At 50.7% G+C, this 15,190-nt stretch overlaps 5 protein-coding genes across 5 annotated transcripts; 3 read left to right on the top strand and 2 right to left on the bottom strand.

The window, feature by feature from the left end:
- Positions 1–3,123: 3,123 nt before the first annotated feature.
- LDX57_010438 (uncharacterized protein) lies at positions 3,124–3,826 on the top strand (the record flags this gene model as incomplete). Its single annotated transcript, XM_046092189.1, has 2 exons — positions 3,124–3,133; positions 3,297–3,826. The coding sequence occupies 2 exons, from the start codon at positions 3,124–3,126 to the stop codon at positions 3,824–3,826; spliced, it is 540 nt and encodes a 179-aa protein (XP_045948167.1).
- A 116-nt stretch (positions 3,827–3,942) lies between these two features.
- LDX57_010439 (uncharacterized protein) lies at positions 3,943–5,280 on the bottom strand (the record flags this gene model as incomplete). The annotated part of the gene is made up of 5 exons (XM_046092190.1): positions 3,943–4,348; positions 4,409–4,797; positions 4,859–4,963; positions 5,017–5,036; positions 5,085–5,280. 5 exons carry the CDS (start codon positions 5,278–5,280, stop codon positions 3,943–3,945), a joined length of 1,116 nt encoding a protein of 371 aa, XP_045948168.1.
- Positions 5,281–5,792: 512 nt separating this feature from the next.
- LDX57_010440 (uncharacterized protein) lies at positions 5,793–7,796 on the top strand (the record flags this gene model as incomplete). Its single annotated transcript, XM_046092191.1, has 7 exons — positions 5,793–5,941; positions 5,992–6,125; positions 6,191–6,314; positions 6,385–6,588; positions 6,647–7,018; positions 7,073–7,440; positions 7,492–7,796. The coding sequence occupies 7 exons, from the start codon at positions 5,793–5,795 to the stop codon at positions 7,794–7,796; spliced, it is 1,656 nt and encodes a 551-aa protein (XP_045948169.1).
- Positions 7,797–8,388: 592 nt separating this feature from the next.
- LDX57_010441 (SDR family NAD(P)-dependent oxidoreductase) lies at positions 8,389–9,591 on the top strand (the record flags this gene model as incomplete). The annotated part of the gene is made up of 4 exons (XM_046092192.1): positions 8,389–8,493; positions 8,616–8,867; positions 8,947–9,232; positions 9,326–9,591. 4 exons carry the CDS (start codon positions 8,389–8,391, stop codon positions 9,589–9,591), a joined length of 909 nt encoding a protein of 302 aa, XP_045948170.1.
- A 743-nt stretch (positions 9,592–10,334) lies between these two features.
- On the bottom strand, positions 10,335–12,483 carry LDX57_010442 (uncharacterized protein; the record flags this gene model as incomplete). Its single annotated transcript, XM_046092193.1, has 3 exons — positions 10,335–11,280; positions 11,347–11,922; positions 11,984–12,483. 3 exons carry the CDS (start codon positions 12,481–12,483, stop codon positions 10,335–10,337), a joined length of 2,022 nt encoding a protein of 673 aa, XP_045948171.1.
- Between the last annotated feature and the right edge of the window lie 2,707 nt (positions 12,484–15,190).

A 15,190-nucleotide genomic window follows, 5' to 3' on the forward strand; every position in this document is an offset into this window, starting at 1 on the left:
CCACGGCGAATGCTGTCCAGGAGAGTCGACTCCGCTTCGTTGCCAGAGTATCGGCCAAACGTCCCAAGGTAGCAGTTTGATCTTCAGCATTGATGGCTACAGTCTCGAAGAATTTACCGTATGACTCAGCCATGCGCTCAATTCCAGCTTCGTCATCTGCTGAGAAGACGAGGAGTTGTGACTGAGGAGCTGGTTCTTTTGCTCCATTCCCAGCCGTGTAGCAGCTGACGTGGCTGTTAGTGTGACCAGTTACCAAACCATTCGACTTTGGCTTGCACCGTGTGTGTTGCTCATCACGGCAGTGGCTACCATTGATTTCCGGTTGACCGTTGGAAAGATGTTCAACATGTACACCTGAACCTAATCTTGGAGGCTCGTCAACAGAGCAGTGCGCGGCATGCAAGCCATGGTCATTTAGAAAGTGATACGCATCATCCAGTACGACATGTGCATTGGATCCTCCAAATCCAAAAGAATTAACGGAGGCACGTCGCAACCCGCGAGCTGGCCAAGGAATTGACTCAGTTGGGATCTAGAAAAATTTAGCAACCGTTTGTTTCCTATCTACGAGCGACAGATATACCTTGATGTTTAAAAACTCCGCATCGATCCGTGGGTTCAAGCGCTCAAAGTTGCTTGAGTTTGGCGGAATGATTCCTTTCTCTAGAACCAGGACAGTTTTGATTATGCCTGCAATGCCACTGCCCCCTTCTAGATGGCCAATGTTAGATTTCACGGCCCCACTGACCTAGTTAGCACTATCCTTGATCAAGCAGCGGTGGAACCTACATGTACAGAGGGTCGTCTGCCGAGCGAGAGGTGCGGAAAATGCTGCCAATAGCGTCCGCTTCGATGGGATCACCGACTGCGGTCCCAGTTCCTGGTCCATATGAGGTCAACTAGTTCAACACATTTCGTACCAGAGGGACATACCGTGAGCCTCGAAGAATCTCGTCGGGGCAAAGTCTAGACCTGCTTTCGCGTAGCACTCACGGATCAAACGAGCCTGGAGTGCGCGACTAGGCTGTGTTAGACCCGGCGTGTATCCGTCCTGATTAGACCCAGTCGAGCGAATCACCGCCCGGATGACATTTCCATCATTAATTGCGTCGGCGAGACGCTTGATGACGATCACGCCACAGCCCTCACCACGACCGTACCCATTCGCGCGCTCATCAAAACTGTAGCATCTTCCATCCGGAGAGACGAAGCTCATGTTCATCAAAGAGACCACGGCCTCGACGCCAACGATGAGGTTAGCACCTGCTATTAGCGCCTGTGGTTTAGATTAGCCATTGTGTGAGGGCGTACCGGAGCTTAGAGTCAGCCCACCATGTTCGAATCCCCATTCCGCAACCCTTGGCAGGCCATATCAAGTGCCATCAAGCTGCTTGAGCAGGCCGAGTCGAGGTTAACACAGGGTCCAGTCAAATTGAAGAACCAGCTCAGTCGGTTGGCCAGCATACTCATAGTTGACCCAACCGCTGCGTATTTTGGGATACTTTCTGCGTCGTGACAGACCAGGTGTCGGTAGTCGTCTGTCATGCAGCCGCTGTACACGGCCGTCTTACTGCCGCTGGCTGATTCCATTGGAATTCCCGCTATTTGAAGGTTATTACGATGCTTTTTCATCTTGTGCCTATGCTAGGTATATCAAACATGAATAATGAAGAGACTTACCGTTTTCTAGCGCGCGATATGATGTCTCCAATACGAGACGATGTTGAGGATCCATGGCGGTGGCTTCGGTACCTCCAATCCCAAAGAACGAGGCATCGAATAGCGCTGGGTCTTCCTTCATGAAATGTGCCCCTTTCACAAAGCCCTGCGATCAATCAGCACCAGGTGCTCGGATAGCCAAGAAGAGGCTGACCTTGGAATCGCGATGCGCGAATGCCTCAAGATTCATTCGGTCATCTGGAAATGCAGTCATTGCGCAGCGACGCTCTTGAATCATTTTCCAGTACGACTCCGGAGAGTCTGCATCTCCAGGGAGTTTGCATGACAGGCCGACGATGGCAATGGGTTCAAGGGCATCTGCTTTCATGATGGATAATCGGTGTTGTGGTTTCTGCTGCGATAGAAATCCCCGTAGACCAGACCAACTCGATGCTATATATATACTGTGGATGTTTGGTTTCCCCAAAAAAGGACTAGGTCATCATTCTTACAAAATACTATCTCACCAACTCCATACCCATACCCCTAGATACCTGGAAATCGCCCGTTCGGAGAACGAACCGCATTGTGCAATCGAGACCGACAAGGCTCACTGGGCTCTTCATCACGAGTGTACCTATCTACGACGCTCAATTTGCCTGTCTCCCGACAAAAAAGACCCATTGAACTTGGCGTATGCACACGCACTCGGATCACCAACAGCGCCAGCAATGTCCAACCAACTAAGAATCTCCACTCCCTGCTAAGCAATCCCTGAACCGCCCCCAAGTCTAACCGCCTGCAGCCAGAATCACACATTAAAGCATGCACGTCCTCGCTATCACACACTACTTGCTCCGTACCATACCCCGATCCCGGAACAATCACCATCGATCATCCGGCGGATAATCCTCGTCCAGCGACCGCGTTACTTCCTCCGGCCCGCAATCTCTTAGTTGCATGTAACCCCCTTCGCTCCCCTCCCAACAAGCATTTATTCTCTGGGCTGTACTCATTTGTTACACAAGGCTGCGCGGTGTGAGGTGAATCTCTACGATCTACATTTACCACTTACGTCTTTATCCATCCTTCATGCGTTTTCTATGTCTTCACGGGATGGGGGAGAATGGCCGGGTGAGTAACTACCCCCCGTCGTCTGACTCCGCCCCCTCATATGCAGCAAGGGGTGTATGTCTGGGTTTCAAAGCCACACACATGCTAACAGCAAAGGGGGTATACGTAGGTGTTTGAAGCCCAGACAGGTGCGTGTTCCGAGCCAATGAAATGTTTTTGCGTGGGCATTGCCTAACTGCCCCTCGACAAAGTCGGGTGGAGAGTCCACAGGCAGACAAATATAATCCATGAAAAGCTGACACATGCTTTCTTTATCAAACAGCGGCTATCCGGCATCACTTAGGTCCCCTGCACAGCTATGAGTGGGTGGAAGGGACGGTCGCGACCGCTATGGCTCCAGGTAGGTTGTGTTGTTGTTACCAACCAGAATTCACGACGCCTTGCCTTGCAGCACGTTACATTTCGTTTGCCATTGTTTCTATTTTAATTGAGCCTCGTCACACCTATCCTATCGTATTTTTGCACGCGCCGTTGGTTACACATGAATTAACCCCCCTCGACAGGTCTCGAAGCGCTGGCCACCCCTGAGGACGAATTCCTCATGTACGTAGACGACAGCCTAGAGAGCCGAGTTCGCGCCCTCTCCGACATGAAAGAGTACATCACCGATGAGGGGCCGTTCGACGCGCTCTTGGCATTCTCGCAAGGCGCCAGCTGCGGCGCAAGTCTATTATTGCATTTGGAGCGCGAATACCGCAAGCGAGGTGGCCCCGCGTCGCCATTCAAATGCGCCGTGTTTTTCTGCGGAGGACCGCCAGAAGACCCCCGGGACTTGGAACTCGGGGTGGCCCGTATCATGGATGCTAGGGTGGATGGAGAGGTGCTGGACCTACCAACAGGGCATGTTTGGGGGCGGAATGATGATAGGTATGGCTATGGGCCGGGGCTGAGTGCGCTGTGCTGCGGGGATAAGCGCGAGGTGTTTGTGCATGAGGGCGGGCATGAGATTCCTGGGGTTAGGGATCCAGAGGGGGTCTTGAAAGCTGTTCAGGTGGTTAAGAGGACTTTAGCAAGGGCGGAGGTGGACTCTTGAGGGGTTTGAATTTGTGTTTACGTTATGCTCAACGGCGTTGACAAAAGAATGAACCGGACCAATGTAATATGAAAAAGTGAAAATGGAGAGATACGATGACCTAGCACCGACGTAGCTTAAGTAACCCCTTTTGTAGCAATCGCATCTTTCCTTGAACTCGCTTGACTGGACATCGCTACCAATGGGTACTGGTCCGATTCGCTGCCCTTCCCTGTCGGCATAACGACTGTGCCATCTCCTTGGCCCTTAGCAGTATTTCGAGAACTTTCGCGTGATCGCTGTCGGCTGCCACCCGTGACTGTCGACAACAATTCCTGGACTGACGCACCAAGACGTGATAGCCGGTTGTTCGGGTCGACGCTACGCACGAACCGAGGAATCACCGGCAGACAGGCGACAATAATCCCGGAAGCCAGCTCGGGCAATGTCCAGACACCTGCAAGGTAGCTGTAATACGATTTATTATCCGTCTGATAAAGATGAACCGTGTAGGCGAGGCGGACGACGGAGGAGACGCAGGCACTAAGACAACGTTCGTCAGTATATAAGCCCGCTCAGACAGTGGGCTAGAATGGCACGTACAAGATTCCAACGAAGAAAACCGCCGAAACGGCAATCTTCTTATGTAGTGGCATATGGAGGCCCCAGATGCGCAACTGCGGAAGAACTAAAATGACCACGTCTGATGCAGCATTGATTGAACTGGCGGCAATATTCAACTTCGTGGTATCCAGACAAGTGCCTTCTGTGATCAGAATGTTCCAGACTTTATCCATCGGTCGACATGAGAATATTTCTAGAAAGAAGCTGATTGTATAGAAAACGAAGTTGATCCAGATGAGAGCGTGGCAACTCCAGAAGAAGTAGTTGTTGCTCTTTAGGGGCACGAACACTTCTAATATCTGCAGGAGAATGGCCAATTTGATGAAAAAGATGCAGCAGCCGTACATAATAGAGGCGACGTGAAAGTACTGTTCACGGGTTAGATGGGCTGGCGCAGGATGGATGTCCAGCAGATAAGTGAGGTCATACAAATAATAGCGAGATGAAGTTCTTCAGACTGATATTCCATTGATCAACTCCGGGGCCGACCTTTGATAATAGCCATGCCGGCGCGAAATAACCCATAAAAATACCCTTAAGTTGGTTAGCATAGACACGATGTATCTGATTATCTTAACTTCTCATACCCATGCTAGAATAATCGAGTCTGAACATTGTTAGCGTGCGTCTAGAGTGTAGGAACTTGTGCACTCACAATCTGACAACTTAACCTTCCGGATCACAAACAGCTTTGTGTACATACGCAGCAAGAACAGAGTCGACGCAGAAATCCAGAAGAACAAAAGTACGGCACGACCAGCGGTCTCCAAGTTGGGTGGGTCTTTCAGGTTCGACTGCTGGCCAGGCGGGGGAGAGCCAGCCGGCATCTCGAGAAGTTCTTCCGGAGACATGTTGGATCCCATATCTGCAAGTGATTAGGAGATCATTGAGGAAACTATCATGAGCCCGGATTCATGCGGACGATATAATCATGCGAAGTCGACACTCGCTGAAGACGTAAACCATCTCGTCCGCCAACCTGGGGGCCAGAAATGTATAACAGTCCGACTGTGCGTGTTACATGCATCTAAGATTTTAATTACATCAGGTTACTCAATTATTTTCCATTGGAGTCGCCTGGTTCAGTTGGACTTCCCCGGTTTACTCCTTGTAGTAGAGATCGACGCCACCCGTCTTTGATCCCTGGATTCTCATGCAGGCCAGATCACGGTGGAGCAGCCACCAAATTCTCACCACGGGGCCAATTTAGGGCAAAGCCGCTCGCCTTTGTTGCTCCTTCAGGATCGTCTGAGCGAGGAAGATAGATATCGGGGTCGTATCCATCGCAATATTTGAAACGTTCTGTTGAACTTCACCCCTCTAGAAAAATAAGCAAAACACGAACCCCTTGCTAACATACAGGATGGGCAACAGCAAAGACGCCGCCAGTGTCGAGCACGGGACAAAGACCGAGCCGGTTGAGGTGGCTGTCGACGTTGAATCGTCACAGACGGATCCAGATCCTCCAGGCCAGTACCTGACGGGCCTTCGACTGCATCTCGTTACAGCGGCGTGAGCTTGTCCTCTGGGTGTTCTCTTTGCTTGACCTGCTAACTGGCTAGGCTGTGCATGTGTCTTTTCCTCACCAATCTGGAGATTCCCATTGTGGTAACTTCTATCGTGAGCATCACGAGTGATATTGGGGGACAAGGCAAGGTGTACTGGATCATAGCCTCATACATGATCGGCTACGTTGGTGAGTTATCTTGGCTAATCCCGACACGGAAAATGCACCGGAGAACTGACGCAAGGGGGTCGAAGGGGTGTTGGTGATTTCTGCGAAATTTAGCGATATCTTTGGTCGCAAATCATGTCTCTTGGCTGCAGTGTTGATCTTTATCGTGTTCTCCGGGGCGTGCGGCGGCTCCCAGACCATCGAACAATTGTACGTCAATTTCACACCCCACCAGGAGGGGTTGGTGGACATGGTCCAGCTCAGGCTGACATGCATCCAGGATCGTCTTCCGAGCATTCCAAGGTGTTGGAGGGGCAGGAAATTATTCCCTTTGCGCGGCCGTCGTTCTGGAACTCGTGCCTCCGGAGAGATATGCATCGTATACTAGCGGCATGTCGGTGGTCTATGCCATCTCGCTACTGCTGGGACCCATCTTCGGAGGTGCCATCTCGGAATCTGCCTGGCGATGGGTCTTTCTTCTGAAGTAAGTTCGAATTTCTCCACCTTGTCTAAGCTTTACCTTAGCTAAACGCACGGCTAAGTGTTCCGCCTGCCGCTCTGGCCGGTCTTGTGCTAATACTAGCCTTGCCCAACCGCTTCCCTCGACACAACCAGCCAAAGAATGCGAGTCGCTTCTCACTCCACCAATCCTTAACCGATGCGTTCCGGAAGGTCGACCTTCTGGGGTCCTGCTTACTGCTGATCGCGACCGTATGCCTCGTTGCGCCCTTGGAAGAAGCGAACCGTGAATTCGCCTGGAGGTCAGCTTTCACCATCGTTATGTTGGTAATCTCCGGTCTAGCATGGATCGTCTTCCTCCTTTGGGAGCGACGAGTGACCCTATCATCGGGGCCTACAGAGCCCGTGTTTCCTTGGCGCTTTGTGCAGAATCGTGTGTGGATGGGAATGCTACTGTAAGATCAAATTTCCCGACCTCCCTTCTATCGATGTATGCTGACAAGAAGTAGGAACTCCATTTGTCTCGGAGGAACCTGGTTCGTAGCCATTTTCCAACTGCCGCAACGGTTCCAATTTGTCAACGGCCTGTCGCCTCTGCAGGCGGGCATCCGCCTCATTCCCTTCACCGTGGCCGCGCCCGTAGGGTCAGTTCTGGCGCCCGTCCTAGCAAAGATCTTCAAGCTACCACTGGTGTACTTGGTTCTCGTGGCCTCGCTGATCCAGGTTGTTGCTTATGCATTGTTGGGGACTCTTTCAGAGTCCATACACATGGCCGCTGCACAGTACGGATATCAGGTCCTCGCCGGGTTTGGGTGCGGCATCAACATCACACTATTGATTTTGATGACGCCGTTCACTGTCGAGCAGCAAGATAAAGGTACGTCTTCTCCTTGGTCACGCGGATACAGAATGCTGACCTGCTTACCAGCCGTGGCAATGGGTGCTGTTGCCCAATTCCGCGTCATGGGAGGCGCTATCTGTCTTGCTATTGTCACCGCCGCGTCGCAGGGGTATCTACAGTCGCACCTCGCGCATTTACTAGACTCCCAGCAGGTACATGAAATACTGAACTCAACAGATGCATTGGGTGAATTCTCAGAAGCCACGCAGGAGGCAATTCGCGTGACCTATTCAGGCAGCTACAATCTCCAAATGAAGATTTTGATCGCCTTTGCTGGTGGCCAGGTTTTGTCTACGGCATTGATGTGGAAGAGAAAGCAGCTGACAGTTTAATTTGCTAGACGACGTGTTTTTAGATTGTTATTGGTTTCGTGGAAAGCTGTGACGTACTATCTATAGTACCTTTTTCTATGTGATCAGTTAGTAAGGTGAGCACTTGCTGCCTACCCATATTATCGTATGATGTAGATCGATACAAAACTAGTAAAAGCACAAAATACAAGACACGGCTATAGTGAATCCCTTATCATCACTCACTATCACCATTCTGCATACGCACCGCCCCGGTTTTCTCCCGATCGGCTGGAGATAATCACTCCGAAGCCCACTTGGTGCGGCAGAGGCCTGAAGCTAAGCATGCAAGGGTGGTTTTGCTTTTGCTTTCTTTGTTCTTTAACCTCTCAGCCTTGTTGATGGCTACCTTGGCTGACTAGGATTAAGCATTGGTTCGGCCAAACACGTAGAGCCATGTCTTCCCTGTCTCGTTGGCTGAGGTGAGGGGGTTTGGTTGCTGTTCTCCTTTTCGATGCATTCTCTTGACATTTTCCATGTACTGTACATATTCCACATCACCGTCCGGTTGACCGCGGCCAAGACATATCGGTCGTAAGAGCAGGAGCAAGTCAAGTATAAGTGCGCTGCTCCCATGTCCGCCATTAATCGCGTCTCCCAGCTGTCCTCTCACCTTAAACTCGTCGATATGGCTTCTCCTATCTCTTCTTTGAACGGCGGCTTTGCTCTCGTCACTGGTGTATGTAAATCCTACCCTCTGCGGGCCTATCAATTTCCATTTATCCCTTGTTTCCACTTCCCCTCCCCCGCTTTCTCAAGTCAAGCACCCACGGCATAACTTACCCTCATTTTTTATCACAGGCTGCCTCTGGCATCGGCCAGGAGACAGTGTTCTCGCTGGCGCAAGCCGGTGTGGAGGGCATCCTCCTCGCAGACCTCGATCTAGCAAAGGCCGAATCGACCATCTCGGAAAGTAAGAAATTCGCGACACACTCGAACTTTCGTGCGATCGCCGTGCAAACCGACGTCACGGACGAAAAGAGCATCGATAATGCCGTTGAGACGGCGAAAAAAGAATTCGGCCGCATTGATCACTGCGTGCATTCTGCTGGCGTGCGATTTCCTTCTCCCCCACTCCGTCCACTTAGGTTCTTTTCGAACAAGTCCCTGACAAACATACACGAATTCACAGATGGGAAACCTCTCCGGCGCGGTCACCGAACATTTGAACATTGAGATGTACGATAAAACCATGGCCGTCAACGCCCGCAGCACGATGCTGGTCCTGCGCGCCGTCTCCGCAGTCATGGCCGCCCAGGAACCTCTTGAATATACGAGTCCTCGACACGGAACAAAGAGAAGCCTAGGACGGGGGTCGATTGTCATAGTCTGCTCTGTCAATGGGCTGGTCGCGGCACCTGGTATGCTGAATTACTCGGCGTCGAAGTGGGCGGTTATTGGTATCGCGAAAACAGCTGGTAAGCCCTTTGCTTTTCTCAACCCCCTTTGAAAATAGTTTTCAAGTAGGAAAGAGAGAGGTAACCTGTATAAACTAACGAGTTCAATAACAGCGGTTGACAACATCAAGAACCACATCCGGGTTAACATCGTCTGCCCGGCGTGGACGCAAACGCCTATGATGGAACGGAGTCTGGAGCGGGTTCCCCAGTTAGGGCCGATTATCCAGGCTGTCAGTCCATTGAAGAGAGGCGCTTTTCCAGAAGAAGTCGCCGACTCGATCCTCTTCTTGTGTAGCCCAGCTTCAAGCTATATCAATGGGTCGGTGGTGAACATTGATGCGGGTTTGACATTGACGGTTCAGAGAGGGCCAGCATGACCTTGTAGGACTATTCATAGTTGAAGCATGTTGAATAAGAGAATTTAGAATGAGAACATTCTGTACAAGGTGACCTTTCTGCTTATTCGATGGGAAAGAGTGATTGACCCAGAACATGTATCTGACTTCATAAGCCTTGCCAGATTATTTACAAGTAACATTTCACACAAGTAGATTGAAGAACGAAATACCGAAAAGGCCAAAGGAATTGAAAGAGGACCGGAGGCGAAATGCAAAATCCCGAAGGCGTTACCACGATTAAATCAAGGACTTCAGCTTGTTTACGCCTACACGCCGCTTAGTCCGTCCAAAGCCCGGTAACTTCAAGCGAAGCCATGAGAGCTTCAGCACTTCTACCTCCACCACGCACTTAAGCTAACTTCTCGCTCTTGAAAGCACGCCTCAAGGCATTCTTCTTCAACACCGAACTCAGATCAACAAAGCTCAACAAGAAAACAGCAGGATACAGCCGCGGGACACTGTACCCTAGGTGAGGGATGGATATTGAGGTCGAAGTTGAGATCCATATGCTCGAAGCTTTGAAATCCCCGAAGTTAATGTGTAGTTTCGAAATAGTCTTTCGGTCTTGATAATCGGATTTCCGCCTGAAGCCGAACATGTTCATCTCCGGACCGTACCCGGACAAATAGAGTTGCGCAAATTTTCGTTATTGATCAAGAACGTCAGAACGTGGACAGAGTCAGACCGACTCTCAACTAAAGGCCATTAATCATGTAGTTTTATCAAAACAGCGTATCTCCATTAGCCGTCGGAGCGTCACTTATATTCTCACTCCCCACAGCGTTCGGCCCAGAGGCATTAGTAGTGCTATTGAACCGAGCCGCACGACCTGTATACTCAGTCACAATCTTATCTGCCAGATCATCGTCCGGACCATCGCCCGCTTCAGGCTCCTCGGTCTCGAACATCTCGTAGACCTGGCCAGACTTTGGCTCTTGTGCGCGTTTCCAATGATTACGAGTGAACCTTCTTCGACTGACAGACCGGGGAGAGACACTCCGAGGACGGCGCTGGCGGCCTCGGGGTGAGTGTGACTGCTTATCCTGGGATGACCGTCTGTTCTTCTTTGCTTGGGCTGCAGCGAACGCTCCGAGCATAGCGGCCAGTTGGTGCATTGTGCGCCTTCTCCGAGCCCGGCGTGAGGAGGCGGAGGATTGAGAGTCTGATCGATGCGACGACGTTTCAGCATCCGGTCTCATACAGCGTTTGAAAACGGCAAGAACACTCGTTGGCTCGCTGGGACCCTCGGGTCGGGCTGTTTTGCGGCGGAGCTTTTCGGCGAGACGCTTGCGCCGGCTAGTGTTTCCTTCGGTTGCACCGTACGATGGATCCAAAATCAACAGTTCCCAGTGAAAGGAACGGAATGACGTCGGACGAAGCCATCTTGTTATCATATTCTGATATGGCATTGGGAGAGTAGAAAGCGTGTTGTAGGCCTCCAGGTTTAGCGATCCCGACCGGTTGGATTTCCGTTCTTCCCGTAGCAAGCGTTTGGTTAAGAGTTCATGCGGATAGTTCACGGGCTCGACAGTGTATCCCAGGGATCTTTTGGAAATGAGAAGGGACCAGGTAAATGCAGTACCATTTGGTGATTCGGGGTCTCTCAAGATTAGAGGAAGGGTATTCTTTGGTTTTGGAGGAGCCGCCGTGACGACTTTATTCAAAACGCTGCTGATGATTAGCTTATAATTCAGGTCTCAACAGCAACCGCTTGACCCGATCGGCACAACTAACCTCTTGAGTGCCGCTGGATTAGACTTATACGAATCCCATAGATGGTTCAGGTTTTGCCTCGTCCCGGTGGCATCATCGCCGGGGCCTAGCACAAACCCCAGCGCGTAGTCGAGAATCTGTCGTCCCTTGGATTTCCACTCGCTCACGTATTCCGGATCGGGCGCAAATGGAAGCCCGATGGGTTCCGATGGCGAGCGATGTGTATGACGGTCGATATAGACGTCCTGCAAGACAGAATGTTTCCGGCGAGGCATCCGTTCGCGCAAAGGTTCCGGTGTTCGTTGACGGCGAGGATAGCCTCTCGGGGAACTATCTTCAGAGAGGCTGGATGTCGACAAATCTCTGCCTTGGCCATGCGGTTGCTCGACCTTCTCTGATTCTGGCTCTGGAATTCCCCTTTCTCTCGCTCTGACATCGTCTCTCTGCCTTGGCATTTGAGGGTACGTTCGATAATAGTCGTCGTTGGGGGTCTCGAGCTGCCGCCGGAAAACGATTAACTGACGACGGGCGATTGTGCGCGATTTCCAGAGCGCGACGATTCGTTCGGCTATCGCTTTGCGTTCCTCGGCCTTTTGACTGAGAACGTCCATCATCAGAATCATATAGGCATGTAAACCAAAGCAGGCGTAATACTCACGTCGCATTGACTCGATATGTATTCACTGCCAGCAAGATGTCGAGCTTTAATTTCTGCAACTCCTGCTTGAGACACTGAAGCTGCGGCTTCAGAAGGGGCCAATAAAGGCGATTGAAGTTCGACATGTCAATATCCGTCCGCGAGATGAGCGATTTTGTATCGTTCGATTTGGCTTCATCGGCACCGTTCAGCACCGGCATCCCCGGAGTGGTACCTCCGGATCGACGAAGCAGATCGGAAAGTCTTGTGATCACATCGTTACAGTCAGTGAGACACTTCTCTGCAAGGTAACGCCCCTGCCGGCTCCATCGCGCGGTCAGTTCATCTTCCTGGATGAGTTTGTCGAGTTCCTGCGCGTGTAAGACGGTCGCTTCGATCTCGTTGGCGAGGTTCGCGACGTCAGCGCGACCATGGCGCACGTCGGCGATGTAAGTGTTCAGAGTAGTCGCAATGCTCAAGCCAAGCTGGACGAAAGCGATTGCAGCGCTTGCTCCCTCCATCACAGTTGCGGTGTGGAAAGCAGTGGGCGAGGGAATCCAAAAACTCCTGCAGAATCATCGCGGAGGCAGTCTGAAATATAGGGACACCACGGGTAGCACAGAGTTTCAGCCTCATATGGAGGGGCAATTCCGTCAGGAGGCTGTGCTAGCGTCGAGCACACAAGGCTCTCCAGGCTTAAGAGGTGGATCATCACTGAAGAAGAGCGAGAGAAGCTGCTAAGCTGCAAATGTCACGGTCCCTCGTGGGGGGGCGCTAAGGCCGCCAGGTGTCGATTAGGCCAATCGTAAGGCATTACTGGTCGCTTCGACGGGAAATCGTGACATCTGATTGACTCCGTCGTATTCTTGGAGGATTCTGGCTGTTGATTAACTGTTACTGTGTGCTCCGCCTCGTTTAACTTCAAGATAGCTGACAGTCTCTATCGCATGTTTCCCTGTGGGTTGTAGAGTTCTCAACCTCCTTTCTCCATGCTCGTTGTGAATTTATATATCTCGATATGGGTGATAATAACCGCCTTGAATGAGGCCAAAAATGGCTTCGCTCTACATAGAAAAATCGAAGCGATCATCCATAAACCAATAGTTTATCATTCGAGTGAGGAAGAGGGGCAGATGAGGTGCAGGTATTTCGATCATCGTGCCAAACGGGTTGCTGCATATGGATGCCTGAACAGCCTCAGACATGAACCCGAGCGTTTCACGTATGTCGCGTACTCAAAATCGCATATTCAAGTCTCAATTGAAACAGAATATTTGATCTAGCAATAGCAGAATATCTTGGCCTGTCGATCATGGTTAATAAAGGTCTAATCGGACGCAGCTGCCATCCTTATTCCACCAGAAACCAATCAGAGAAGCTCATCTTCCTGAATGTCGAATGAGTCACACAGACCCACCTGGGCTTCTTGGTCAATCAATAATAGTCCAGAGAACACGTTGATGCGTTGAGGGAGACAAGGAGTTGAAGATATTCACTTGGGGGTTGGAGATGCCGAGGTGGGTGCCTGAGGTGGCAGCCTGGCGTTACGGCCTGAGGCCAGAACTATGTTCACGGCCTGATGTGTCAGGCATTAACTGTAAGGCCAACATGCTTTCTTAAGGCATCCTGTAAAGCCATCATATCTTGCTACTGTTAGCTGCTAACCGCATATTATGTTGACTATTGATTACCCCAAACAGACCAGCCCGGAATTCATATTAGAATGTCCCATTAAATTCCGGATCCTCTCGTTTCGTCTCCTGCAGTATCCAATTCTACAGCTTTCCAGCCAGCTCTTCATACCCCTTGTCTCCCAGGTACGGCATTCCACTGCATAGCCAAAATGCCAGTGTCGCGACAAGGAACTAGAAAATGGCAAGTATCAACGGGCGATCCTCACTATCCTCCAAATACTTGCCATGCGTCTTCGCTCTAGAGACCGGCGTAGCATAGACTGCAGTCCTACCAGCATCCTGAACGCTTCTTGCCAGAAGCCTTCGCAAAATTGAAAGGACTGGCTTAATCCACAAAGGCAAGGTCTTATCAAAGCTCGTGGCCACGAACCCGGGGCAAAAGTTATTGATGACGACTTCGGAGCTGGGAACCAGTGCAGCTAGATGGCGGACAAAGATGTTGATGACGAGTTTGCTGACCACGTACCGGTGCATGCTACTGTATTTATTGTGGTTATTGAAGTACGCCAACCCAGAATCAGAAGGTCCGATGGGATATCTTGTCAGCGAATGGTGAACCTGGTTGTGGGAGCCAAGGAATGTCACTCGTGAAGGGGTCCATCGTTTGACTGCCGTGGCTTGAAGTAGGGGAAGGAGCTCGAGAACGACGAGCAAATGCGTATAGTAGTTTCCTGTGTGCGGTAAGCTGTTAGCTAGCTATATGAAACCTATTTTGGCATCAACTGATCACCTTGCATTACCCGCTCGTTCCCGGACTTGCTAATTTGATAATCCACTAAATTGGCTCATCAATTGCACACCACAATGTCCTGCTGAGGTAGTTTCTCCCTCACCACCCGAGCCAAACGGAGTCCAGACTGGTAGTCATTTAGATCTAATGGGATGGTCTCAAGGGTCGCTGATGGATTGCTCTCGATCACCCCCTGATCTTCACGTAGCGCGGCAACAACTTCCTCCTCTCAAGAAAGTGAACAGGAATTTGTATATGGAACAGTTTCATTATTTCATTCACGTGGTCTACCCGGTCATGGTTGAAATACTAAAGCTCCAGCGAACTTCGTAGAAACTTTCCAGCACCTTTCGAGCCCAAACAGCTGTGATGCTGAGGATTCTGCAGACATAATCTACGGGATGGAAAATTGCCGCTAGGTTCTCATGCCCTATTAACATGTTACCGTCATGTCATTAAACTGGTCACCGCCCATTCTAACCTATCTAGGTGACTATTTGGCCGAACTATACGGGGTGATGTAGATTCCAAAAAGCCTTCCAGGAACGTTCAGATCAATTTAGCTCGACAGGTGTTAACAATCCACAATGAAATAAGTTTCACAAAGCAAATTCAGAATCGGTTCCAACACGGACAATATAACAGAGCCCAATAGTTACTAGCTCGAATTCGCTTAGCAGCAGCTAGTAGCCCCCGGTCCTGACCCACCCGCCCAGTCAAAAATAATGAACTTATTGAAGGCGATGTCATTGTTGCTATAGCTCTGACACCGCCAGCCCAGTTCCTGATCAAATTTCACGTTAG

Source organism: Aspergillus melleus, assembly GCF_016097325.1.
Source record: "Aspergillus melleus strain CBS 546.65 chromosome Unknown contig6, whole genome shotgun sequence".
Lineage (NCBI taxonomy): Eukaryota > Fungi > Ascomycota > Eurotiomycetes > Eurotiales > Aspergillaceae > Aspergillus > Aspergillus melleus.